General features: G+C 39.4%; 1 protein-coding gene across 2 annotated transcripts in view; it reads right to left on the reverse strand.

Moving 5' to 3' along the window:
* The window catches only part of PLCB1 (phospholipase C beta 1), a 673888-nt gene that overhangs the window by 151360 nt on the left and 495086 nt on the right, over nucleotides 1–27442 (reverse strand). For both annotated transcript variants that reach the window (XM_077872243.1, XM_077872244.1), the window contains exons 11-15: nucleotides 23448–23605; nucleotides 13802–13884; nucleotides 7180–7264; nucleotides 5521–5698; nucleotides 1238–1305 (exon numbers count right to left, since the gene is read on the reverse strand). In XM_077872243.1, coding sequence (XP_077728369.1) covers nucleotides 1238–1305; nucleotides 5521–5698; nucleotides 7180–7264; nucleotides 13802–13884; nucleotides 23448–23605 — 572 coding nt within the window. The remainder of the gene's footprint in view (nucleotides 1–1237; nucleotides 1306–5520; nucleotides 5699–7179; nucleotides 7265–13801; nucleotides 13885–23447; nucleotides 23606–27442) is intronic.

The raw sequence follows: 27442 nt of genomic DNA on the forward strand, positions 1-27442 counted from the left end.
CCCACCACCTAGAAGCTGTGCAATCTTGGGTAAATTACTTAACTGCTCTGGGCCTCAGTTTTCTTAACCATTAAATTAGAACACAATCAGTCCCAAGAGCATCTAGATATTAAATGAATTAAATGATATGAAAGAGCTCAGAACATTACCTGGCACATAGTAAAATCTTATGTTACTTTAGCTATTATTAGCTATTACATTTCACTTAGCTAAACTTTTTAAGGAAGGAGAAAACCAATACTGCAGTATTGGTGTGGGACAGACCTCTGTAGGCTGATCTAATATTTTCTCCCAATTTCAGAAGACAGAATACATGGAGACATGATTTCTTTTTAAAACTCCTGTAGCAATATTTAGGTTAAGTGTTAATGAGTTGATATTCATCTGCAAATGGACCATCCAATTAGTAAGACAATTTTAAATGATCAAGAATCAGTGATAAAAGTTATGCACAATTGAAATAATTATCAGACAAAACTACTTTACTAGGCATGTTAATCGTGTTCCTCCTGGACATTAACTTGAAATTTAGTAGAGGAACATAATTAATCAAAACTTTAGACCACATTAAAGGAAATAAGTGTCAGAGGAAACATCATATAAGAACAGCTTATTATTCATTATTTATTCCTGAGACAGATACTTTCCAGTATATTTGGAAGCAGATTCAATATAAACTTTTTGACCAAGACTTTTGCTACAACAAAGTTTTAAAATTCCAATTGACCTATCTCAGATTCACTTCTAGACTCTGTGTAATGAGTATCTCTGAGCTGATGAAGCTCTTTGGAATGTTTAAGCTTACATCAGTAAGGTTCCCAGGCAGTTCCAAAATTACAACAATGGAAGGAATGTCATATTTCTGAACATTTGTCCCAAACCTCATGTCTTCTCTGGATTTTGGGTCATTTCACAGTGCATTTAACTGCCTCAAAAATTGAAGCAGTCTCTTGGATGTCACGAATTTTGACTTCATCCTCCAGATGCCCCATTTGATGGAAGGCAATTTAAGCAGCACTGTTTATTATAGAGAACTTTGCTCAGTGCCACGCTTATTCCCTATCGACTCCAGCATGCATTTTCATGTTCCAACAGGGTAGGGGTAAGTTTTAATGTGAGCTAAGACTCTTTTGACCACTAGATGGCAGAAGGTGACCATGAACTGTATCCACATGGGTCAGGATGGGGAAACCAGGGGACTGTGCCTCTGACCAGAAGTCAGTCCCCAAACACCTACCTCATCCATAGAAGATTTTTTACAGTCATCATCATCATCATCATCATCACTCTCGGTATCAGCTTCCCCTGTCAGATTTTAATAACAGATCATGAAGTAACAGGTTTGAAGGCTTGAAGCACATAATAACAGGTGCATTACTAAAAATTTCCTTAGATATTTTGCCCTCTTATGGTTTTAAAATTGTTCTTTGGGATATTTAAATTTTCTTAACTACATAGGGAATTATACTGGGATTTTGAATATGGATTTTTTTTCTCCAAGTTTTTTTGCAAATGCCATTTAAAATGTCCACATTTTATTGAAAATGCTGAACATTTTTTATATGTTTTTAAAAACCATAGGGCATTGTCAACAGTGAACTTTCTATGGCACACACACTATATTGATGTGTACATTGCCTTTCAGGGTCTCCATGACCCTAAAAGAGATAAACTATCCTTTCCCCACTTTTCCCTCTTTTTCTCAGCCTTGACTCTTCCATGCGATGCTTGGCCAGTGCTCAGTGACTCTGTGGCCACTTTTAGGAGGCCATAGAAGACCTCAGAGTGAAGGCCGAGCACATAAGCTAGGAATGGTGGGGCTGTGGCAGCATGTCTGACTACCGTACAAAAACCTATGATTTGTCTGCAGGCTTATATGATGGATGTATTGTCATCTAAACAATGAACATATCTTAGAAAATGGCCATATCCCGTTGGGCGGGAGGATGGGGTAACTGGGTGATGGGCATTAAGGAGGGCATGTGATGGGATGTGCACTGGGTGTTATATGCAACCTATACATTATTGAACAATACATGTGAAACTAAGGATGTACTATACGTTGGCTAATTGAATTTATAATAAAAAAACAGAAAAGTAAAAAGCAGGATGGAATGTATGAACCCTTAAAATAATTATGCATGGAAATCAACTTCAATCAGACATAATTCAGCCTCATATTTAGCCAACACACAGTCATTTCAATGGATTATTTTTCCTCTCCGAAAATTTGGTGGATGATTCTGCTAGTTTAAATATTCATTCGAGCATGAGGTATTAAACTCTTCCACAGCTCTGGGCCTCAATCAGACCCAATAACATAAGCTATGTAAAAAGATTTTCAAGTAAAATACTAAAGAAGGCATTATTTGACTTGACTACTACACTCTTTTCGGCACTCACGCAGGGGAATAACAGGACAAGCCCAATAGATGGCGATATTGGCTCAACAATGAGGCAATTTGCACTTGCAAAGACCTCCCCGCCTCAAATCTCCCGAAAATTGGCCGCCCAGTTCAATCTATATAAATGACACAGGGTCCACAGCAAGTCTTCAAAGAAGCTTATATATGTTTTCATTTGGCTGACGAAGTTCGATCAACTACTGAATGACAGCTGTGAGCAAAGTATTCATGAAATATCTTTAGAGGGAAAAGATTTTCGGGACCAACACATCTTATTATTTATGGCTTGTTAATTAAAAGAAAGCACATACAACCACTTTAGGATGCTGCTATGGTGTTAGTCAATGAGAGGAATCCATTATATTTTAGACAGAAAACATATTTATATAGAGATATGTTCTTTTAGGAGGTTGACACTTAAGTTTTTTTTAATAATCAAATGTGTTGCTCCAAGTTTTTTTAACTTTTTTTTTTTCTTTTTAATTAGAGAGGGGATTCTTCTTATCTAGCAATTTAAAAGTTTGCTTGGCAAACCATTTACACAATGCTTCATGGGACATAACAATACACCAGTCATTTCAAATACTCTATAAGGTCATTTTTTGGTTTACAGGGGGAAAGAAATAATTTATCTTCCTTTAGGAGTGAGGCCCTGGTTTCTTCCTTATAAGAAGGATCTTTGAAGGATCTTAAGATCATAAAACCTTGAACTGTAAGAAAATCTACCTTGTGCTTGTGGTTTAAGACAAGTGTACTGGCTAAGGGCTGAATCCTGGAAGAGGCACCAGGCCAACAGAGGTCATGATAAGTAAATTAATTTTGAAATAAGAACTATTCCATGTTTTTCAAGTTACTTGAATTCTCATCACCAAGACCATCTACACACCAAATGGTAAATTAGCAGTGCTCATTATTCAAGAGCCTACCTACATATTAAAATGTCCAAAATTTTCCATTGAAATAAAGATTGCACAACAGATCATGAGGCTAGCTTAGGAAATCTACCGAATTACTAACAGATTGCTGCTCTTTTCTGTATTAAGCAATAATGTTCACTGCCTGAAAAAATCGTTATTTGTGTTATGCATCCAGTTAATAAGGGGGACAGAACTAGTAGTGGGAAGGGCATATGGGAAAACAAGTTTCTTCCTGCGAAGGAAGACTTGCTTTCCTCCCTAGATTCAAGCAAGAGGTTCAAGAATTGTGCTAGGGAGTAGGTGGCTTCGTAACAATATTTGCTTCAAATTTTCAAAAAGAACATTCTTACTGAGAACAACAGTTATTTTTGAAAAAAGGCTCAGAATTGTGTAATAATGTTTGAAATACACATTCAAAAACTATCCCCTCATAAAACCTTTCAAAGAATTGGATAATATCTATTGATAAGGATTTTAAACAAAACCATAAAAGAACCTGGCCATTGAGATGGCAAAATAGAAGAAAAGATAAATCAGAGTCTTGGTCAATCTTCTCCCCCACCCCCGCCCCCACCCCGGATTGCACTAGAGTTTTTATTTTAATTTTAAAAATTATTCTGAAATCTTTCAATTGATGTATGATAGCTATATAGAAAAGTATACATACTTATATATGTACAGAGTGATGAATTTTCACTGACTTAGCAGACCTTAGTAAATGTTACCCAGATCAAGAAGCAAAATAAAACAAGTGTCCAGAGGCCCCTGTGGATCTGATTCCAGCCACTCCTTCAAGGATCACCATTTCCTGACCTCTAACTGAATAGGGTAATTCTTCCTGTTTTTGTAATTTATATGAATTGAATCATACTTTTTTGTATTTGATTTCTTTTACTGAACATTATGTTTCTGAGATGTATCCATATTGTTGTGTGAAATTGTAAATTATTATTTCTGAATATTATACCATGGTGTAAAAATACTATAACTTATTTATCTGTTGATGATGGTTGGTATCCTGTTTTTGGCTGTTATGAGTGGTGTTGTGTTGAGTAATTCTTGTGCATCTCTTTTGGTGACATTTCTGTTGGGTATATGCCTAGGAGTGGAATCCCTGGGGCAGAGGGTGTGCATATGTTCAGTTTCCGTAAATACTGCCAGTTTTCCAAAGTGATTGTTCCAATGTTAGCTAAGATTTTGTTGAAGAACTTCCTAGATTCAAGCTTTAAGTTTCCTCCACTTATTCACTCCTCAATCAGGAGAGCTTCCTAATGCCCTTTTCTGATTGCCAAGATTCTGATTAAAGCTAGAAGTGAAATCAGACTAAATGACAAGTAATTCAAAGGAAATGGGGTGACCACTTGGAATTCTTTTCTCATCAGCCACAAAAATCTATATCAACTTAAATCTAAAAGGAAGATTAATGATATTAAGCATCACCTAGGAGCTTTGATAGATAATTAAAATAACTTTATCTTTTTACATTTTAAAAGAGATCTATAAAATATGGATGAGTTGAATTGCCCAGAACTCTTCACGATATCATCAATGAGAATACATTTGGTGAATTTCTTGTGCCCAGACCTGAGTTAATTTAAGGGATCACTGCCCTTGAGAAGCGTAAAATCATGTGATCACTCCAAATATTATTTGGCCAATGTGGTAGACAGAATCATGGCTCCCCTAAATGACCGTGACTTGGGAATATGTCTTATGTCCTATGAATATATGGCAAGAGGGACTTTGCAGATAGATTAAATTAAGGAACCTGAGCTGGAGATTATCCCGGGTTATCCAAATGAGTCCAAAGTTATGGTATGAGTTCCTAAAAGCAAAGGACTTCTCTTGGCTGTGGTCAGAGGGTGATATGATGACAGAAGTGAGATGGGACATTGCTGGCCATAAACCAACAAATGTAGGTGGCCTCTAAAGCTGGAACAAACAAGGAATAGGATTCCCTAAAGCCTCCAGAAAGGAAAGCCACTCTGCTGACACCTAGAATTTAGCCTAGTGAGACCCAAGTGGGCCTTCCTACCTACAGAACTGGAGATCATACATTTGCATAGTTTTAGTGACTTCTCCAATACCGTTTTAACATGTGCCCAAATAGGAATGTTAAAAGCCTTTCTAACTTAAGTTAGAGCTGCAATTCTTAAAACCCACACATGATAGGGAACAAGGGCCCACCACCTCCTCACCGGCTCCTGGAGATGAGGGCTCAAACATGCTGGAGGAGTCACTGTACGTGTTGGAGACTTGTTCTGAGAGCTTCTTTTTGCCACTTCCTTCTGACGACTTGTGGGATTTCTTCTTATTTTTCACCAAAATTTTGTACATTAAATCCATAGGGCTTGGAAGAGGAACTCCAGATTCCAGCTAATGGAAAAGAAGAGCACCTTCTTTAAAAATATTGCCCTGTTAGGGGCGCCTCACTGGCTCAGTCCAAAAAGTGTGCAACTCTTGATCTGGGGGTTTGAGTTTGAGACCGCATTGGGTGTAGAGATTACTTACAAATAAAATCTTAAAAAAAAATATTGCCTCTTTCTTTTGGCCTCCCTCCCCAAACCCCCAGAACAGGGTTGGACACCAAGAGCTCCTGTATTATTCATTGCTACCTTCAGTACAGATCAGTAAACTGTTCTAAGTGTGTCTTTATGCTTCATGGTTCTTTATTTTTTACATGAAAGGCATATTTTAACTACCGAAATCTTCTTTTTGCACAATGAAATCTCCATGAATAAGACCATTGAAATGTACTGGGAGATTTGTTAACCCAAAGTTTCCTGAGTTTTCTGTAGACCGTAAGTCCAACTGTTTTGGCAATTTAGGATGGAGAGGAAGGCCCTGCCCTGGATTTTCAAAGGAGGGAAGCCAATTAGTGTGGCATCTGTCAGGAACGGTTGGTAAAGACGGGCAGGAACTTACAGGCAAGGATATAGGATCAGCATTTCAGATGCAGTTTAAAAGGAGCAATCCCTCCCCCCGCAATCCGGAACTAGGTAACTAAGCTGCACATGTCCTTGGCATCAGCAGAAGTGGACTGGCAGCCTCACATTTCCTTGCAGCAGCCCTGAGATTCAAGCTACCCTTATTTGCAAGCCTTATTTCTTGTGTTTCAAGCTTTGCACATCTAATGAGAAAATCAATTTCCCATGAAAGGGTTGTTAGATATTGTATCAGAGAGCATGTGTGCAAGTCCCAAGATGGGTTATTTTTAGAAAGTTCAGTGAACTCCCGTATGCTGGTCCTTTTTTCTTTGTTTGCAAGGAGTCTGGGGATTGGTATGAATCCATGTAAGAATGTGTGGAGTCTAGGAAAAAGGGTTCAAGAGGGGGAGAGGCGACTTTAAGATATTCCTACAGCTTTCTCTCCCAAAGCAGGGATGCTACCAGGGCAACAGGAGGCCTGAGTACCAGGAAAAGGCACATGCGAGGAAGTGAGGACTGGGTGCAAGGCCAGATGGAGGTGTCATTGTGCCACCTGCACTGTCTCATTTTGCTGAACCATATCTCTCAAAGGGTGTGATGAGGTTCCTGGTTGGTGATCATAGCTCTGTCTGCCCGGAGTGTCTCTGCAGCTGACTGTGATTGTGGGAATTCTGTAGTCCTGCCAGTCACGTCTGGCAGAGGGGGAGGGAGAAGACAGAGTACGGGAAAAGGCTGGGAAGAGGCCGAGGAAGGATGCAGGTCTTCCACCCTCAGTAGGGTACACTGCCGGTTTCCTCTGGGTCAGACTTCATTATCAACTGAATTAATCTTACTGAGAAATACAAACATGGAAAGGATGTAAGGAAGCCTCCTCCTAACTGTGGTCATTAATATGCACATTCCTTGGGGGTAAACCTTGAAACTGCTTACTGGGTATTTTTCCAGTGGTTCCATGAGAAGAGCATCTCCAAAGATCAGTCGGCAATACTCCGCCATCTTGGCTTGCTGCTTTGGGCTGAGGGAAGTGAGAAAGAAAGAAAGAAAGGAAACAAGGAGGCTTATTTAAAGAGTTTGGATGGGATTACACTGTGTTGTTAATTACAGAAAGAGATTATTCCCTCATCTTACCCTTCAGGATTAGTATTTATCATTCTAAATGCCTTGTTTATTATCCTGCCTTCTGGAAATTTGAATACCACACACAGGTAGGTAGACAGTGAAGGCTATTCCTAAGGCTGGCCTCCATAGACACAGATGCAGAGGACAGCACGTCATTTGCCATTCACTGGATTCTTGAACGTCTCAGAATTATGGACTCATTCCCTTTTGTTCAATTTCCTGATTCTAAGTCAAATGTAAGACCTTGGGGCAGAACCCATTCATGCCTCTGTGTGAATTCTTGATTGAGATTTGCCTAACCGGCAGAAAGCTAACTGCAAAGGAGTGTTTTTAAGGAGGTGAGAGAAGAGAGCAGAGGAAGGGCAGGAGGAAGAGAGAGACAGAGAGACAGAGAGACAGAGAGAGAGAATCTCAAAACATAGAAGAGCAGTCAGGCAGAAGAGTGTCTACTTGGGGTGGGATCCTAGAGGAAAGAAAAAGAAGCAGGCACACTGGGGAAAGTTGTATGCAACTGCTACATGCATAATAGGGCAGCATAGGTGGTGTCAGCCTAATCTGATCTGATAGACAAAGGCTAGAGCTGTAGGGTTGCTGACCTGAGCTCCAGGCTCTTAACCACTCTGGATCTATAAAATGAGAATAATAACTGTTCTTGGAAAAGGACAGAAGGTGCCAAGAAGATGAAGTGAGGTAATGCATACAAAATGCCTTTGAGGCGTTCAAAGAGTGGGGCAAACGTAAGATGATCCAGGGTTACGAGACAGCATCCGCCAGCTAGACTGGACAACTTGTATACTTGGTAACACATAAATACAGTCGATACGAGGGAACATCCACATCTTTCAATACTCCTGCTTCCTTTGACCTTTTAAAAAGCAATAACATTTTTTCCTTATTCTGTAGAATGTTAAATATCATTATAAAGGTATCCAATTCCATTGGGTTTTATGGACTGTGAGTTTGATCTACAGGCTGTCAAACTTGATTTTCAATAGTTGTCTCTGCATGAGGTAATGTTAATACATTTGAGCAGAACTGGGATTGCAGTAAGAAGAGTAAATGATAAAAGACCCTTCTTTATTACAATTCAAATTGATTATAAAATGTGATTCTTATTTTCTTTCTTTCTTCTGTAACTGTTAAGACTGGATCATGGACTGTTTTTTGTTTTTTGTTTTTTCCCCTGGGAAGGGGTGCTCTGGGGGATTCAAATCATATTGCCATGGTCTACAGGGAAAATCACTCTTTATATCCTTTTTAAAGGCATATATTTTGGGGATCACATGAGTTCTCTGAGGTTCAGAGAGGTCATTGCTTTGTTGAAACTGCAGGGAGAGGCAAAGAAGAGATTCACAGAACTTGCAAAGCCCTGCATAACAACCTCCCACCTTCTCATCTACCTTTCTTGACCTATAGAAGATTTTACTGTGTGGTTTGTGCAGCCTTCAGATTATTCCTCACCAGGATTAGGGAGAGAAGAAAACCTGCCATCCAGAGAACTGATCCTGAAAAGCATGGGGATGACTGCTTAAGGACTGCTCAGTAGAAGTTGGGGAGCAAGCAGAGAAGCAGCTGATTTGGCAGAGCAGCCCTGGGCATCCTGTTCAGACTCTATTACTCCAAGGATAGCTAGCCCAGTGGCTCAACCAAGCCAGCTGGCTCTGTGGCTGTAGCTGAGACAAGCCCATCTGTGCCCGGCCAACACCTCCAGGCTGCACAGGAGAAACTGTCCAAACTCTCCATTTTACTTTCACAGAATGACGCTACTGAGTGTCACAGAGCTTAGCTACTCCAAGTGTGGTCTGTGGACCAGTAGCATCAACAGCACCCAGAGCTGGTCAGAAATGCAGATTTAGGGCCTCTCATGCAGGTTCTGAGTCAGGATGTCTGGACAAGTGGGGCACAGGGGTCTTCAAACACCCTCTAGATGATTCTGAAGCATGCTCAAGTTTGAGAACTGTTGTGATAAATTAAAGTAAGTCAATAGGTGCTGAAGTCATGACATTTTTCTTGAGGTTTGGAATTTGGGAGCTCCAAGTTCCTTTGATCAGAGACCTGGAGTAAAAAGAGAGTTTTACCCTAATACCCTGGTTTCAGAATTTTTAGGGGATCCATATTCATACCAGTGCAGGGATTTTGAGGCAATGTTCCAGGTGTCCCTAAGCAGGTGATAGGCTGAATCCTTTGTCCTTTGTCAGGCCGTCCCCAAACCAGGCCCTCGGAAGGATTTTGTTGGAGCAAAATCTTCCCTGATTCCACTAAAGAATTACCTGAGCTGTTAATGCTGCAGGTGGTAGGGCCTAGGGCCTGGCCCTGAATTGGGAGAGGAATCCTGGAACCTGTATTTGTAACAAGCCTACAGGTAGCTCTGATGTAGGTAGTGGACCACACTGTTTAAAGCAACATTCTGACACTTCATCCAAATTACCTGGGGTCTTAAGAAAAGGAAACTTCCTAGGCAACATCAGTGTGGGGCCTGAGATTCTGCATTTCTACCCAAACTCGAAGTGGGGCTCGAATTCATGACTCGAGATCAAGAGTCACATGCTCTATCTACTGAGCCAGCCAGCTGACCCAATTCTGCATTTCTACTAAGCTCCTAAATGATGCAGATGCTGCTGGTCCACGGATCAATCACTCTGAAGTGCAAGGATCTAAATCTGATCTTTTAAAATTTGCTTCAAAGTCAACTGAGATGAAAAGAACAAGAGGTAGTTTTCTAAGAAAAAGTGAAATGTGCTACTTGGTAATCAGGCTACTCAATTCTCCACAAACACACACATCCATCTCACAGGGAGCAGAATCAGAGCAGAGAGTATAGTGAATAGAGAAAGTCAGAGAAAAACAAAGAAACTTTGTGGGTTAAAATTGCAGAAATAAAAGACATTCACATTGTAGTTAGAAGCAAGAAAAAAACCTGAAGCCCTTAGAGCATTCACATCGGCTACTGTGGAGATGAGATGATAGGAAATACAAACACATTTTGAGCTTTAAGACATAGCAGGGATGTCTGAACATATTAACACACTCCTAAAATGTAAGCACCTGGCCCAATGGTCAGTTTTCTGACCGAGGATCGTGCCCCATAAAATGTCATGGTGTAAGTCCTCCACATTGAACTAAAACAACCTTCTTCTTTATAGAGGAGGAAGCTATAACCCATGGAAATTAAGGACCTTGTCTAAAATCTCATATTATCTGTGGCTGAACCAGAACTAGGGGTTACTTTGCTCAAATTCAGTGTAAAATTCTTTTAATGGAAATTCTAACTCACAAATTAGGTGGAGGAATTAGAGTTAACTAGGACTTTTTTTTTTCTTTCAAGATTTCAAAGCCTCACTTCTACACATTCAAATCAAGTATGGGAATGCTGCTCATGAATCTGCATTTTATGGGATTCTGATGTAGCATGTGGAGAAGGATGAGTTGTCATCAGCTAATGGAATGGCAGATTCTCTTTGTTGTTTGTAGATAGGTCATTTCGAGTATTTGGAGAGAAAGCCAGAAAATCCAGTGGATTTCTTCCTTTGTTCCAGCATGAGTTTGTTTGGGAGATGTGGCTCGAAGCAGCCTGAAGCACAGTTCTGAATCTGGCATTTTGTTTGTTTGTTTGTTTTTTTTAATTTTTATTTATTTACGATAGTCACACACAGAGAGAGAGAGAGACAGAGACACAGGCAGAAGGAGAAGCAGGCTCCGTGCCGGGAGCCCGACGTGGGATTTGATCCCGGGTCTCCAGGATCACGCCCTGGGCCAAAGGCAGGCGCCAAACCGCTGCGCCACCCAGGGATCCCTGAATCTGGCATTTTGTATATGCAGCACATGGGGGAATAAAATGGTCCACCAGAGATGGTAAATAGGTTGCAGATATCTTTTTTTTGGGGGGGGGGGGTTGTCTCCTGGCCACTGTGTTGAGAAGGATTCTGAGATTTATTTCTAGGTTTAGTGGGAAAGAGAGCTGCAAGTGAAGAATGATGTTTGCCACCAAATTCAGCAATGAGGTGAGGTGGCCTACATTTCAAGCATGGGGTTTTACCAGCAAAGATAAAAAAAAATTTTCTTTGGGTGTTTGATAGTGCCCCCCAGGAGAGGATTGAAACTGAGCAATTTTGGCATGTGAAGCTCGAAGACAATGGAAACGAAGCAAAGAAACTTCCCCAATAGATTTCCGTATCTTGCTATTTCACTGTCATGAGCTTATCTCAATGGTTTAGGCATCCTGGGAAGGCTATTTTCCTATTTTCTTTGGTTACCTATAAATTATTAATAAACTTTTAATAGCTAAATATCTCATTTTTAAACCAGAAGGGACAGTATCATGATACTTTTTGCTTTTGTGTGCAACTCAAGATTTAGTTTTCACGCCCTGTTTTAGCTCTCTGTATGTTTGGTGTTGAAAACCACAAAAAATGTCCTGTGGTTAAGGGTCACAAGCCACATAAAAGTGAATATCTACAGACAGTTGCCTTGCGGATGCTCTGGTTGTCTTAATTCAATATTTTGAAGGCTCCAGAGGCATCTGCTTAGGGGTGGGGATAGTGTTGGTTAAATGTGTGATTTCTGAAGCCAGACCAGCCAGATCTGAATTTCAGCTCTGTTACCTTTTAGCTGCACAGCCTTGGGTAAGTTACTCACTCTTTTGGGGGCTCAGTTTCAACATCTGCAAAATAACGATTATCATAATAGTATTTATTCCGAGGGACACCTGGGTTTGTGATGAGGATTACATGAATTTACACCTGTAAGGCTGCTCCACACATAATATAAATGTAATAATTTTAGCTGTTACTTTGTTTGCGGTGGTAGTGGTTGTTGATACCTCTCTGGTTACCTTATAGGAAAGCTCAGTGAAGCAGCTGTGACAATCAAGAATGGGGCTATGGCGTTTCATCTTCTCTAATTTATATAGAAACATTTCTTGAAGAAAATAAATGTGCGAGATTTGGAGATATTTCTTGAAAAAGGACATAATACACCAACAAGTCTGAGAACTACAGTGCCTAAAAGAAAGGTGTGAAAGCACTGTTAGAGCCCAATTACAAATGGATAGGCAGAGATGAGAAAATGCTCATGTGCAAGTCAGGGTTGTCACAGCAAATGAGGTATTAAATACAGCATCTAAAGGAGGCACTCCCTTGAGTTCGAAGAGAGACAGCAATGAAACAGAATCAATTCTTTTCTCTTCAACTGCCCCTTCAGAACTGTTAGAAAAACTATCTGCCAAATGATTAAGTCATTCATTGGCTGACTGTTTCCCAGCAAAACAGAACCAAGAGCTGGCAAATGTAATATGGATTTCCTAAGGGCAAACTAGAAATACAGATAATTATACAATTGGTTACTTCAAAATAAGGTGTCTCTCCATCTATACATTAACAAATGATCACATTTAAGTACTTGGAAATTCCTCAAGCTGAAATTTCCTCACAACCAAACTGTTTCTTTCAGATTTTAGTGAATTCTTTAAAAATTAGTAAATTGAAGTATGTGTTGCAAAATTAGTTGAACAAAGGGAATCAATCAATGACCCGGGAAAGACTTTCAATACAACAAAGGGTAAAGAAAGAAACCACGAGTCACATTAGGACAGGAGATGTTGGCTTTTAGTTGAGACATCTGGCTTAGGTCATTGAAGTGGAAGAGAGGGCATCACAAATACTCTTTTTTTGTGCAAAGGTGGTCAATACTACACCTTCAGACATTTATTCCATGGAGTAGAATTTTAGTTTCTTGAACTTGGATTCATTATAGAGAAGATCTTTCATTTTGAAGCACTTTAAAATGAGTAACCATAGGGTAAACTCATGCCCATATTTTAGATATAAATGTGTCTTACTCTGGCATTTTCTGATAAAATGAATATAAAAGATTAAGTCAAAAGTGTCTTTTCTTTGTGTGGCTTAGCAATAAGTGCAGGCTATTCTGAAATAGAACCACATTTGCAAATACTAACAAGGGAAACCGATGGGAAGAGGAAGGAGGGAGCATTAGGTGGTCTTAGTTCTGTGTTAAGTGCAGAATACAATTTACAGCTTTCCCTCCACCAGTTCCAGCGTGTGCGGAACTGGCCATTTTCATGTGGACTATAAATTTGCATGTAATAGAAGGAGCTAATGAAGGAGGATTATAAGAGTGTCCCACTCAGTGTCCCACTGAGGCATGTGTTATTCCACAGTGTTGCAAAAAGAGGAGTCCTTAATTTAAAATCCTACCGTGGCCTGAAAATAGATTCCACAAGTCCAGTGGATTATTGTAATGTTAGTGAGATTTGAGCTAATGAATCCCAACATATGCAGATGAAAACATGACACTTAAGACATAGCACAACTGAGGAACACCATTAATAAATCAAATAATCTTAAATCCAATGCACAACTGTTAAACATGCACTATTTGGGAAAAAGATCTCCCATTGGATGTGTGGAATACTTACGAATCTACGTGGTTCTCAAATGAAAGCAGAATTGGAAAAGGTGACGTCTTAAATGCACACTCAGCAATTGCTTCTATCACTTCCTAAAACATGAAAACACAGGTATATTCAATATGCCAGAATTCTAATGTGTATATATGTTTTCCATTTGGGGTTGTACCCATTAACATGGTTGTCTCTTTCGTTCATAGAATTGTATGGAAAGGCCTGAAGTGGCTAGCAGGGTTTTGTGCAAGCTGCCACACTATAAATTTTGATTTTTTTTTTTTTTAAGACTTATTTATCTTAGAGAGAGAGAGAGAGAGAGAGAGAGAGAGAGCATGAGCAGGGTCCAGGGCAGAAGGAAAGGGGAAGAGAGAGAGAGAGAGAGAGAGAGAAATAGGCTTCTCGTTGCGCAAGGAGCCTTGATGTGGGGCTCAATCCCAGGACCCTGAGATCATGACCTGAGCCAAAATCAGTTGGTCACTTAATCAACTGAGCCACCCAGATGCCCTTAAATTTTCTGAATCTTGACTTAACAAAGTAGAAAGAAAGAAGACTGGTTTGGTGGAGGCAGAGGCACGATGATAAAAGACAGTGGTTCTTCAATTTGCTAATTATATATATGTATTTTTTTTAATGAAAGAAGAAATCTAATCACATTATAAAAAATTTGGACTAGAGAAGGCAAACATTTTTATCCATAAATGCACCCTTTGAACCAAACCACTGTTGGCCTTTGGTTACGTTTACTTCTAGTTTGTTTTTCATTTGTTTATATAACTTGGTTTTCCTTTTTGTAAATACTTGTATTTTTTTTTAACATTGTTATTGAGATATAACCTTACTGAGATACAATGCAACCATTTAAAGTGTACAACTGAATGATTTTTAGTATAGTCACAGAGTTGTGCAACCATCACCCCAATCTAAATCACGGCATTTTTATCACCCCCAAAAGAAACCAGGTACCCATTAGCAGTCACTTCCTGTTTCCCCGGCCCCCTCCCATGCACCCTGCTCAAGGCAACCACTAATCTACTTTCTGTCTCCACAGATTGGCCTATCCAAACATTTCAGATAAATGGGATCATATGATAAGTTGTCTTTAATGGTCTGGCACCTTTTCTGTAGCGTGCTTTCGAGGTTCATCCATGTTGTAACATGTGTTAGTACTTCATTCTTTGATCTGTGTTTTTAAAGAAAAATTTTATACAGCTTTATTAGCTGTACAGAATTCTAAGGAGCAGTAGTATTATAATTGATTTAAACATACCCAACTGTTGGACAGACATATTTAAGGAGCTATCGTTCAAATAGTTCCACAAAGAACATCTCCCTTTTTTTCTAGTATTTTGAATCACTTTCCAGGAATGAATTCTCAGAAGGGAAATTATTGAAGTAAAGAATATGAATACTTTTATAATCTGCATTTCTCCAGATTATTTTTCATCTTTGATCTCCTAGAGTAATGTATGAAGGACCAGATTGCAATGCATATCCAACCAGGTTTGGGCACCAGGTTTTCAATATGTTTTTCTTATTAGATTGGTATACTTATTCGTTTTTTCAGTTCCATTTATTCTTTCCATAGTCTCCTTTCAAGTAGAAATTTCCACTCTCGTTCCTTATGCCTGAGACTTTTCCACTATCTTCTCTACCTTCCTTAAACAATGCATAGCTTTCTTTATATCCATGTGAGAAAGCTATTTCCCTGGCCCCAGAGTATAAATAAGGCTTTCTAATTCTGTACTACATTTGCATATATCCTCTGAGAAGGATTTGCCTGCATGGAGCAAAAGAATCACTCTCAGTGTTTCTTAGAAGTGAATTCACAGATTGCCTTTCATACATTATCAGTTTAACTTTTATGATAGTTGATGCCATCAAAAATAAGTGCACTATAAATAGCAAGCAACACCAAGACTTTAAATTCTTGATTTATTTGAGGACAAGCTGCAGATTCAAGCAGGCTTGCGTTTGAATTGTAACTTCTTAGCTTTACAAACTGTGTGACCTTGGGAGAAATCACTTAATGCCTCTGTGCATTGGCTTGCTGATAAGTAAAGTGAGGGAGATAAGCCTCATTCCACAAGCCTGTTGTAAGGACCTAGGGAGAAAAAGTAAAGGACTCATCTCATGATGAGCCAATATTCTTAAATCAACTCAGGTTCCTTACCATGCTGGTGTCCCCCTCCTCACTCATGTAAAACCTTCCCTTTTAGACTCTTACTGATAACAAACAGTTATCAGAGCTACCATGGTTAGAGATATCACTAAATGGGCATTTATTATGGTCTGGACATGTATTTTAACTCATGCTGTAAACATTCTCTAAGGAAAACATTATTCACTATTATACAGATTATAAAATGGAGGCTCTGAGATAACCAATTTGCCCAAGGTCACAAAGAGGAGAATCCAAGAAACCCCAGGGAAGTTTACCTGACTCTAGAGTTTATGCTCTTAACCACTGCAGTAACTCTCATGCAGTTAATGGCCTTAACCACTAAAGAGCAAAGCCCTCAAAATAACTGCAAATAGGTGATCATAAAGAAAATAGGTGTTAATTGTGAATCAGAAAGAGCTAGATTTTTTTTTTATTTCATAAATTTGTCTCTATTGTATCAGTTAAATGCAAAACATAGTAGAGCCATTCTTGACTTCTCTTTCTCTCCTATCTTTTGATAGTCAGCAATCTAGTCCAAAATTTATCCAAAATACAACCACATCTCAGCATGTCTACCTCTATCATCCTGACCCAAAAACCTCTGCAATGACTGCTTTTGTAGATTTCAACATTGTTCCCATATTCCTTCCTGTGAGATCTGTTGACAACAGACATGGTCATGTCCTTCGTTTTAGCCAGTAAAATGTGTGTAAAATTGACATACTGAACACAGAGACTTTAAGAGCCACCATGTGATCCTGCCATTTCTCTTCCTCCTCTGCCATGAGCCCAGTGGTATCACAGATTGGGCTGTTCTTTCCATATAGATTATAGACAGTATCAATCAACAACAGCCAACATCTAACCTGAATGAGAAATAAGCCTTTGTGCCTCCAAACCACTGAGATTCCGTGGGGGCAAGGACGAGAAGGAGTGGTCTGTTATGCAGCAAAACCTAGCAGAAGCTTTTACCTACCACAGTCAGAGTGATTGCTCTTAAACTTGAATCAGATGATTTCACTCCTTTGGAGTAGACCTTTTCCTGGCCTTCCATTTCACAGAATGAAATCCAAATTCTTTATTAGATCTGGTACCTGCTCTCTCTCTAAATTTGTCACCTTTTCCTTTCCCATTGCTCACCCAGTATAGTCTATTGATCTTTTCTTACTTTTCCTCAAATTCACCAAGCATGATTTCATTTCTGTTCCTGTTTTTCATTTCTTTGTTCATCTTTTTACTTCTGTTAGCAATACTCTTAACTGAATGCAAGACTCACTTCCTTAATTTTGGGGGTGGTGATCTCTGCTCACATGTCATTTACTCAAGTCTTTTTCTCACCACCCTGCTGCAAATAGCACACCTTAGCTCACTTTTCCTTCAATATTTACTTATGTTGCCTTAAAGGCATGTGCTGTATTATGTGTTGATTTTGGTGTCTCTCTCCCCACTAGACTATACGCTTCTTGGGGATAAGCACTCCGTTTTCTCCAGGACTGTGCCCCTAGAATCTAGGAGGTGGTAAGGTATATTCTAGACACTCACTAAATATTTTCAAATAAATGAATGAACTCTCAACATTCTTAACAGAAGAGAAACATCATTTATCTAGTTGTATTCCAATTTAGTCCTCTATTGACTATTTCAGAGGTCAGCACACATTCCATAAAGGGCCAGAGAGTAAGTATTTTAGGCTTTGCTGGCCGCATGGTTTTTATGGCAATTATTCAACTTTGCCTTTGTAAATCCAAAGAAGCCACAGATAATATGTAAACATGTGGATGTGCCTACATTCCAACTAAACTTAGTTTGTAAAACAGGTGGCAGGCTGAATGTGGCCTGTCAGTTAACCCCTGGGCTAGTTTGATTAGTGGCTTAAGCAAAGCTTAAAACTCTGACTTTAACCACAGGCAAATGTTATTTTGTAGTAGAGAAGTTTGACTATTGATTCCACACTCAGTAGTCCAATGAACCTGAACAATTTCATGGCCAAAATTTCCACTTAAGGTTGAGTGTTGCATTAGAGAAAAAAATCTTTCAAACATAAAAGTAAATAAAAGTGTAATTAGCCTTTGATGACTTTTCAGAGGATGATTAGGGTCTTTGACTCTAAGAATTGCTGCAACTGCCTTTATTAAAAAAGGCTGGCTGTAGACTTGCCCCAAGGAAAGTTAGGCCTGAAAGTAAGCAAGAAATCTACCCCTTTTTCCCTTCTGGGGAAGGGCTCTGGCTAAAGGGCTCTCTCTCTTTATCTTTGGCAAAAGAAATGGGATTGTTTTCCTGAGCGGGCTCTCAGACTTGTAGGGTGTTTGTACTTTCCCCCAGCTTCCTAACTCCCTGTGTCTGGTTCTATGTTCCCACAGTTGAGGTGATGTTGCAGCCTGAATAGCAGCAGCTCGGCTCTGGGATCCCTGGGCCTTTCTGTCTGTGTCTCGTACTTCTGCTCTTTTCCTGCCTCTGGCATTCTGGTCGTCTGTACTTGACAAAAGACACCCTTCTCAGCTGGGCCTCTAACCAAGGCTGGACTGTGTTTAGTTTGGGCTTTGGGTTTTTTCCTAGCAGTGGATACCAGGGCTGGTGTGCGGAGGGCATCTACATTACAGCCTCTAGCAGGGCAACCTTACAATGGACTTAATTCAACCCCCTTCCCTTCTCATCCTGACATCATAAAAATTCTTTGCATATGTAATACCATAACCATTATGTTTACAAAAATAAAGTGAAAGTGTGACTTTAATATTTTCAATTATAATATCAATACCTAACATTTGCAGAGCACTCACTGTGTGCCAAATCTTGTTCTAAGCAACGTCTGTATATTAAGTAGGGTCACTGAATGCTTACAACAACCCTAAAAAGTAAGAATCATTATCATTTCCATTTGCTCATAAGATAGTGGCTAGGTTGGCTAAGGGAGCTTCTTCAAGCTCTTGCAGCCTGTCCTTGGGAGAGCTGGTATTGAAACCCTGGCATCAGCTCCACAAATGCATTCTAAACACCTACAGTCTCTTTTCCTCCCAGCCTCTCCCCCTCCCACCGTCCATCTGTCCTCACCTCCACCATAACTTTAGCCACTGGCATAGGAAACGTTTTTGAACCTTAAAAGCCAAAGAGCACCTACTAGATTTCATCTAATAACTGTAGTTGGAAGCGCATGAAAAATTCAGAAATTCTTCTATAGAAATTCCATTTTTTAATGGCATTAGAATACTTTGCATGTTGTGCATGATCACCGAGGATGAGAAAACCTGTTACGGGCTTTAAGTTTTGTTCTTACATCTGAGCTATCATTAGTGGACATTAGTGGGCATTGGATTGGAAGTACCTTACTACTCAATTGCTCCTTATTAAGCCAAAACTGTTTCTCAGGGACTTCTAACACTGGACTCAATAATCTATAAACCATATGGCTCAATTACTAACCTCCAGTGGGAAAAACTGCCCTTGAAATCCTTTATCCCTGACAGACAACAGCAGGATGTATTTGGATATCCATTTTATGTGAACATTTATGTAGCTGTTAAATTGCACCCTAAATTATTATTTTTCTCAGAGCTTTATTTTCAGAAATGCTCAATTTAACCATATCCTCAAATTTAATATATTTTCATCATCTGTTTTATCACATTACCCACTTTGCCATCTTATACAATTGCTGGAAACTAAGGAACTGCCCGAGGGGAGAAAAAGGAGCAGTTTGGGCATGGTGTGGGGTGGGGGTGGTGGTATCCAGCATGGGGAGGAAGAAGACTGAGTGGGAACAGGGAGAATGAAGACCAAGTGGCGAATTACTATGTCATGACCATCAGAAAGGCTAAGGCAATGAGGCAAAGAAACAGAACAGCAGATGTATGAGATAAATAATAAATAAATCCAGAATGCAAAATAAAAAGTCCTCCATAAAGATGCTGAATTACAGCATGTCCCCTTGCCCAGAACATAACCTTTTATTTTCACCCATATAATAAATAGGCAGTGAGTGCCAATAGGAACTCTCGCTTTTGGGGATATGTCGCACAGAAGATTTTCAGATTACATAGATTGAAAGCAGATAAACAGTGGGACATAAAAATGATGAACTTTCGTAATCAGTTTATTTTGCTACTGCAGTATGTGCTGTGCCTACAGAATACAGCCTAATTGCACCATGAAGGTCAGGTCCAAATATATGAGATAGCCAAAACTGGTAAATGTTTGGAGAATCTTTTTACTACCCACCAATATGTCATACGTGTAATCCGACACAAGAAAATGGGGAAAGACAAAATTCATTTATCTCATGGACAGAGGCAAGGAAGACTAAAATTAAAAGCTAGGCTGAAATTTGTCTCTTTGCTTTGGGACAAGAAGTTATTAAAAACACACACACATTTGTTGAGCACCTACTATATGACAGATTCTTTACGAAGCACTTGGGATAAATCTGGGAAGGAAACAAAGATCTCTATCTTTGTGGTCCTTCCGTGCTAGAGTAGAAGGAGACAGATAAGAAACAAGAAACATGATAAGTAAATTAAGCAGAGTGGCAGGAGGTGATAAAGGGCCACTTGATAAATAGAAAAAATAAAGTGGTGCTGGGGAGTATATCAGGAGTATGGAGGTGGACGTGATGGCTCATTACACTACTAAATAAAGTGGTCCCAGTAGGCCTCATTGAGAAAGTGGCATTTGGGAAAGACTTCAAGGAGGTAAGAGGTGAGCCATACAGATACCGGGGCGGGGGGGCGGGGGGAGAATATTCCAGGCACAGACTTGCAACCTGTGCAAAGGTCACGAAGTGGGACCTGGCTGGCATGGTCAAGGAATAATAGAGCCCACTGGAGTTATGGCCAAGTGAGTGAGAGGGAAAGAGGTAATGGGGGTGGATCACACAGGATTTTGTCCCCCATTTTTCTTCTTACACTTTCTTCCAAAATCACATACACAGCAGTTTCTGGAAAAGCAGACTCTGCTGATAACCACGCAGAACAAACTGGGGCTGTGGTGAGGAAAGGGAGGGGCCTAAGTGCAAAATGTAAAGAGACACTCATCCTTGGGTGCCAACTTTGCATGTACATGACACTGAGAGCAAATGCCTCCTTAAATTTTGCATGTTAGGTCCCTCATCCCAGTCCTAGTCTTGATGCAGAGAATTCCTGCTCCCTATATTTGTCCACAAAACAGGTTGGCATTTCTACTAACCACAGCCATCCTATCCTACCACCACCATCACCCACCCACATCTTTGCAAGAATAATAAGCCATTCTGCAAATGCACATTAGCAGAAAGCATGGTTGGACAAACCAACTGCTGGGGAGAGGAGTCTCTTGCTCCATTTGGCCACTCCCACCCCCAACTGGTAGACAGAGAGAGGAGGCAGTATCCTGGGCTAGATTGAGTCTTCTAGTTTCTACATGTGTCAGCGAAAGTGCGGATGTGGTGGAGAAGTTATGTTTCTCGAGCTCAGGAAGAGATGTCCAATCAGTCTGTGACTCTGGGATCAGAGATGAGACTGAAGAACTGCTTGTATAGACAAGTACATGAGAAGAGTCACTCTAAGCCAACTTGGTGGCTGAGATCAAGAAGCCAATGCTCCATGCAAAATAAATACACCTAGAATGTGCTTGATGTTTATTTCTCCACTGCCCTCCTTTGAGTTCCAAGAACTCAAAGAACCCGAGGATTATACATTTTTAAAAATCTCTAATTGTTCCCCATATGGACTCTGAGGAGATATGAGCAGGAGTGGAAGGGCTCTCCCGGTACTGGGTCAATTCACAAGGCCTTCAGTCCCTTAGTGCAGTAATGGCTCCATCAGGGTGTGTTGTCTGCCTTCTCAGGATTATCTCCATCTATCAACAGCCAGATGAGCCCAAATTGCACTTACTCCACCCAGAGTCAGCTGTGCTACTTTTTCTTAAAAAGCCCAATGAGGCTGGGGTTGATATCTCAGAGAGCTGACAAAGGACAATGGCAGGAGCTGGGAGAATGAAGGGCCACGGAAATGAAACAAGAACCCATTGATTTTTCCATTAAAGAAAACCAAAAGAACTTGAGTGCTCCCTTTCAGGAGCAGTTATAAATTAAAAGATTTGATCAGAATTAAGGTCACCCTCATATTAAACTTTGTTGTAAAATTTAGTGAAGGGTGCTTTGTACCTCTAATTATTGTACTGTAGCCTAAGTTGAAGAAATCATGAAAAATCAAATTCCCTAGATGCAACATAGCGAATATACTTTAAGGTGCTAATGATATCAATTTTGAATGCATTTTTATTACTGTCAAATATGATATCTTTGATAAGGAAATCCATTTATCCTCATTGAAATCTGGCTGTCCCTTGACAATCTTGCTTCTCTTTTGCTGCTCTCTCAAGTGATAGCTGTTTATTTTCTCACATCCCAGGTGCCCCGGGGCCAAAAACTAGAGAACGGGATTTTTTTTGCTCTCAATGCTACTTTGGAGTTCCTAGTTCTCATAAGGCTGTCCAACCAGCTTTTACTACTTCTTCTCTTGTGCCATTTACTGAGCTCCTCCTCATTCAGGAAAGACTAGCAAATGCCTCACTGTCTTCTTCATCTAAAACTTTGTCACCAATCCTGGTGACATTAACATATAATTCATCCAACATTCTGGTCTCTCAGCACTCTTACTGCCCCATTTTCAATGGCCTTGTCCCCCACTCTATTTTAGCTATCTGCATACTTGGGCTGTTTTCTTGGTTACTTAGGGCAAGAGTTAGTGACCCAGAGCCAGTTCTATCCTGAGACCCAGGTAACACAGTTAATGGGGCTTATACCTTGGGATTTGTGCTCTAAAGGTTATCCTCTGGCCCCTGTTTTCTGGTTCACTTCAGAGGTGCCTAAGTCAGTAAAAAACACATTTCCCCTACAGCCCATATATCCTCTTCCTAGATTGTTCTCTGGGTCCCTAGAATCCTAGATTCCCCCCACTCAAATGACTCCAAGCTCCTGGAGATGGCTGTCTGAGGGCAGGTAAACGTAACTTGGATATTTGGGCTTCTGTCTCCAGATGCATGAATGTTAGCCCCTTGATGATGTAGAATGGAGCCTTGTGTGAAAACACAAGGGAGATGACCAAACATACTCTCATTCCTAGCTAATAAGAATGGTTGAAGCTCCTTATCAACTACAGTGTTACTCTTGCTTCCTAGATAGGATTTATTGAGATACCCAGTCACAGAATTATTTCTGCTTATTGACAGTACCCAATTTATAGCAAAACGTTACTTTCTTGAACCCTTACCCAAATCACCTAATAAAAATCCAAATCCTATAAGTCCTCTCTAAGGCACTTTTACTAAGATACCACAGTTCCCCATGCCAGGATGCTCATTACTCACAAATACAGTACTAAATTTTATCCTCTGAAATTGCACAGATGATTAATAGCCTGTGGACTTAATTGTAACCAGTGGGACTTTCTACCTCAGGAGGCTTTACCCAAATGGGTTCAGGTCTCCCTAGTTACTTCTGTTAGCAATACTCATTCACTCTACCTTGAAGGATATTTCGGTTGTCATGGTGAACCCATGGGTGATGACTGGTTCCTCTTCAGCAGTTCGACCCTTCCAGCAGTCCAACTCTACACAGCGACAACCAGACAGGAGCACTTGGCGATACATCTCAACAGAGGAGTTTCCAGCCAACTGGCCAGCTGTAAAACACCAAAATGATCCCTAGAATCTTACAAAGACATTGATGGCTTCTTATCTTGGCAAATCTTCTCAACAATGGGAAGACAAATAGTTCAAAAGCTTGTATAGTTGTTCTCAAACTTCTGCCTCAACATACCAGAAGTTAGTGGCATAATCCCACATTAACTGTGGCTCCCTAGCAATAGTTTCAGGGAAGAGAGAATAGAAGGACATAAAGACGAGAGCATTGTAACAATAACAATAACTCATGTATCCTAACTGCTTACCAGTGCCAATTGTAGTTCTTCTGACTTTATATGTACTACTACATTTAAACTTCATGAAAAGCCTCTCTTGTGTAACTACCCTTATATTTTTTAACATATATTTTCAGATAATGAAAATGGCAGAGAGCAGTTCATTTGCCAAAGTTTTCAAAACTGGAAGATCCAGGATTATAACTCAAAGCTTAGTCTTTTAGCATGAGTCTTTAAGGCTATTCTTTTGTAAATCAACCCTTCCAGAGTCATGTTCTTACAAGGCACAAATATTTAGAAAAGTTAAAGATTCTCTTTTCAAAAGTGGATTAATTTGTAGGAATAAATTTAAATTTAACCAAAAAAGTGCAAAATGTATACTCTAATAATTACAAAACATTGTTAAAAAAAATGAAAGGAAACCTAAATAAATGGAAAGGCAACCCATGTTCATGGTTCATGCCTCAACAAAAGACTTAACACTGTTAAGATAGCAATACTACCCAAATTTATTTACAAATTCAATTTCTATTGAACTCTAGTTGGCTTATTTATTTATTTATTTGTTTATTTATTTAATTTTTTTATTGGAGTTCAATTTGCCAACATATAGCATAACACCCAGTACTCATCCCATCAAGTGCTGCCCTCAGTGCCCATCACCCATTCACCCCCACCCCTCACCCACCTCCCTTTCCACCACCCCTTGTTCGTTTCCCAGAGTTAGGAGTCTCTCATGTTCTGTCTCCCTTTCTGATATTTCCCACTCATTTTTTTCTCCTTTCCCCTTTATTCCCTTTCACTATTTTTTATATTCCCTGAATGAATGAGACCATATAATATTTGTCCTTCTGTGATTGACTTACTTCACTCAGCATAATACCCTCCAGTTCCATCCACGTTGAAGCAAAGGGTGGGTATTTGTCATTTCTAATGGCTGAGGAATATTCCATATTATACATAGACCACAACTTCTTTATCCATTTATCTTTCAATGGACACCGAGGCTCCTTCCACAGTTTGGCTATTGTGGACATTGCTGCTATAAACATCGGGGTGCAGGTGTCCCGCGTTTCACTGCATCTGTATCTTTGGGGTAAATCCCCAGCAGTGCAATTGCTGGGTCGTAGGGCAGATCTATTTTTAACTCTTTGAGGAACCTCCACACAGTTTTCCAGAGTGGCTGCACCAGTTCACATTCCCACCAACAGTGCAAGAGGGTTCCCCTTTCTCCACCTCCTCTCCAACATTTGTTGTTTCCTGCCTTGTTAATTTTCCCATTCTCACTGGTGTGAGGTGGTATCTCATTGTGGTTTTGATTTGTATTTCCCTGATGGCAAGCGATGCGGAGCATTTTCTCATGTGCTTGTTGGCCAAGTCTATGTCTTCCTCTGTGAGATTTCTGTTCATGTCTTTTGCCCATTTCATGATTGGATTTTTAAAAATAAATTAACAAGCTGATCCTAAAATTCCTATGGAAATGTAAAGGATCCCAAATGGCCAAAACAACCTTGAAAAATAAGGAGGATGGAGGTTGGAGGATGTACATTTCCCAATTTCAAAACTTAACTACGAAACTACAAGACAGTGTGTTACTGGCATACAGCAGACCTATAGATCAACGGAATAGAACTGAGAGTGCAGCAATAAAACCTCACATTTATTGTCAGTTGACTTACAACAAAGGTACCAAGACAATTCATTACAGAGAGCACCATATTTTCAGCAAATGGTGCTAGGACAACTGGATACCCACATGCAAAATAATGAAGTTGGATCCCCATCTCACATCATAAACAAACAAAAAAAGATTAACTCAAAATGGATAAAGTTCCTAAATATAAGAGATAAAACTATAAGACTCTTAGAAGAAAACATGGGGGTAAATCTTTGTGACCTGGATTAGGCAATGGTTTTGTAGGTATGATACCAAAAGGAAGCAATGGAGAAAAAAAAATAGATACACTTTCTAAAAATTTAAAACCTTTGTGAACAGAACTTAAATACTCTAGTCAAGTGATAAGAATTCTGATAATCAAGGTACTTGTGAAGTCTGAGGGCAGAAATGGAAGCCAAACTATTCCTATTTCATTTAAGTAGTTATTGGAAGGTACTCATTTCTTGCTAAGTTATTTTTAAATGATTAATAATAAAAACTTTTGAGACAGGCCCACCATCAACATACAAATGGAAGTTTTTGGTTTACCTAATTAAAGATTTTCTCTGATTTCCATTCTATAAGTCTCCATCATTTTTTAAATAATTAAAAAGTGACATTCTGATGACAACTGTCAAAATGACTTTGAAATAGACAAGCTCTGTCCAGTGGAGACATACAGGACAAAGAAAATAGGATTAAGCCTAGTAGCTTAATTTTATTTTTATATGCATGTCACAACACTAAAACATCAGCATAACAAAAGGATGACATTCTTGAGTTCTACAGAGCCCCAGTAAATGCATGAAAGGCTGATTAAGTAGATTTTCATAATCACTTTTCTCTGCTGAAAAAATAGGGCATTTTAAACACACAAATGTGTTTGCGAAAGAAGAAACGCTGACAAAGTAATCTAGAAAGTTCCTGATGCTAGATAATCAATTTGCCATTTATAATTGCCTTAACGTTTGTTGTAATAAAGGTCTTTGCTGCATTTAAAAAAGGGGGTTGGACAGTGAAAGTGAATGAGAAAAGGTAGTCACTTATATGATTTTTAAGCCTAAGGGAGGCTGCTTTAGCTAAAGTAAGTGATGGATTCAAATAATTATTGGTTAACTCATTAAAAATGCTAGCTACTGCGAAAAATCATACGTTATTAAAGAGTAGAGCAGATTTTCTTTTGTACTATCTAGAAAACTGTTTAAGTGTATTACTGATTATCCAATACTATTACAATTTTGGAGTCTATTTCATTAATTGGTCATTGAGTGTTTTTAACTTCAGTGGGGAAGCTGCCATTGAGTTATAAGCCAGATAAAGTTTAATGGTGGATTGAAATAAATACCTAACCCACACTAGAGTTTTCAGTCATAAAAGATTCAAAAAAATTTCTAGGAAAATTTCTTTGAATTTGCATGCAATTTTCTTTTGCAATTTTTTTTAATCATTCAAAGAACAAATAGGAGGAATTTGATGTACTTTTCAAATGTTGATCAGTTAATGTTTTTAAACATTGATCCTGTGTAAACACACAGGATAAGGTGTGGAGTTGCTTTTGTGAGATGCAAAAGAGCCTGAAGAAAAAAAGCATTAAAGAATGGAAGAGGAGTGTGTGTGTATATGTGTGTGTGTGTGTCTGTGTGTGTCTATGTTGTCTTTATTGTCCAACACCTAAGCCAAGAGAATCCTTCCAAGATCAACTTGTTCAATCTTAAAATGAATACTCTTTATAAGAAATGGAAGTCTCCCAAAGAAAGCATATTTTAAGAAAACTCACATTTAAGAAAACTCATAATTGTCCTGTTCCTTGGCATGCACGTTAGGTTCCCTGTGTATTTTCCTTTATTTATGGAGATTTTTTCTCCAAATAAGTGTATTAATATTTTCCATTATTTCCTCCTTTTCTGCCCAAATCCTCAAAGCTCATTTATTTTTCTTCCGTA

The sequence above is a fragment of the Canis aureus genome, chromosome 26 (genome assembly GCF_053574225.1).
Source record: "Canis aureus isolate CA01 chromosome 26, VMU_Caureus_v.1.0, whole genome shotgun sequence".
NCBI lineage: Eukaryota > Metazoa > Chordata > Mammalia > Carnivora > Canidae > Canis > Canis aureus.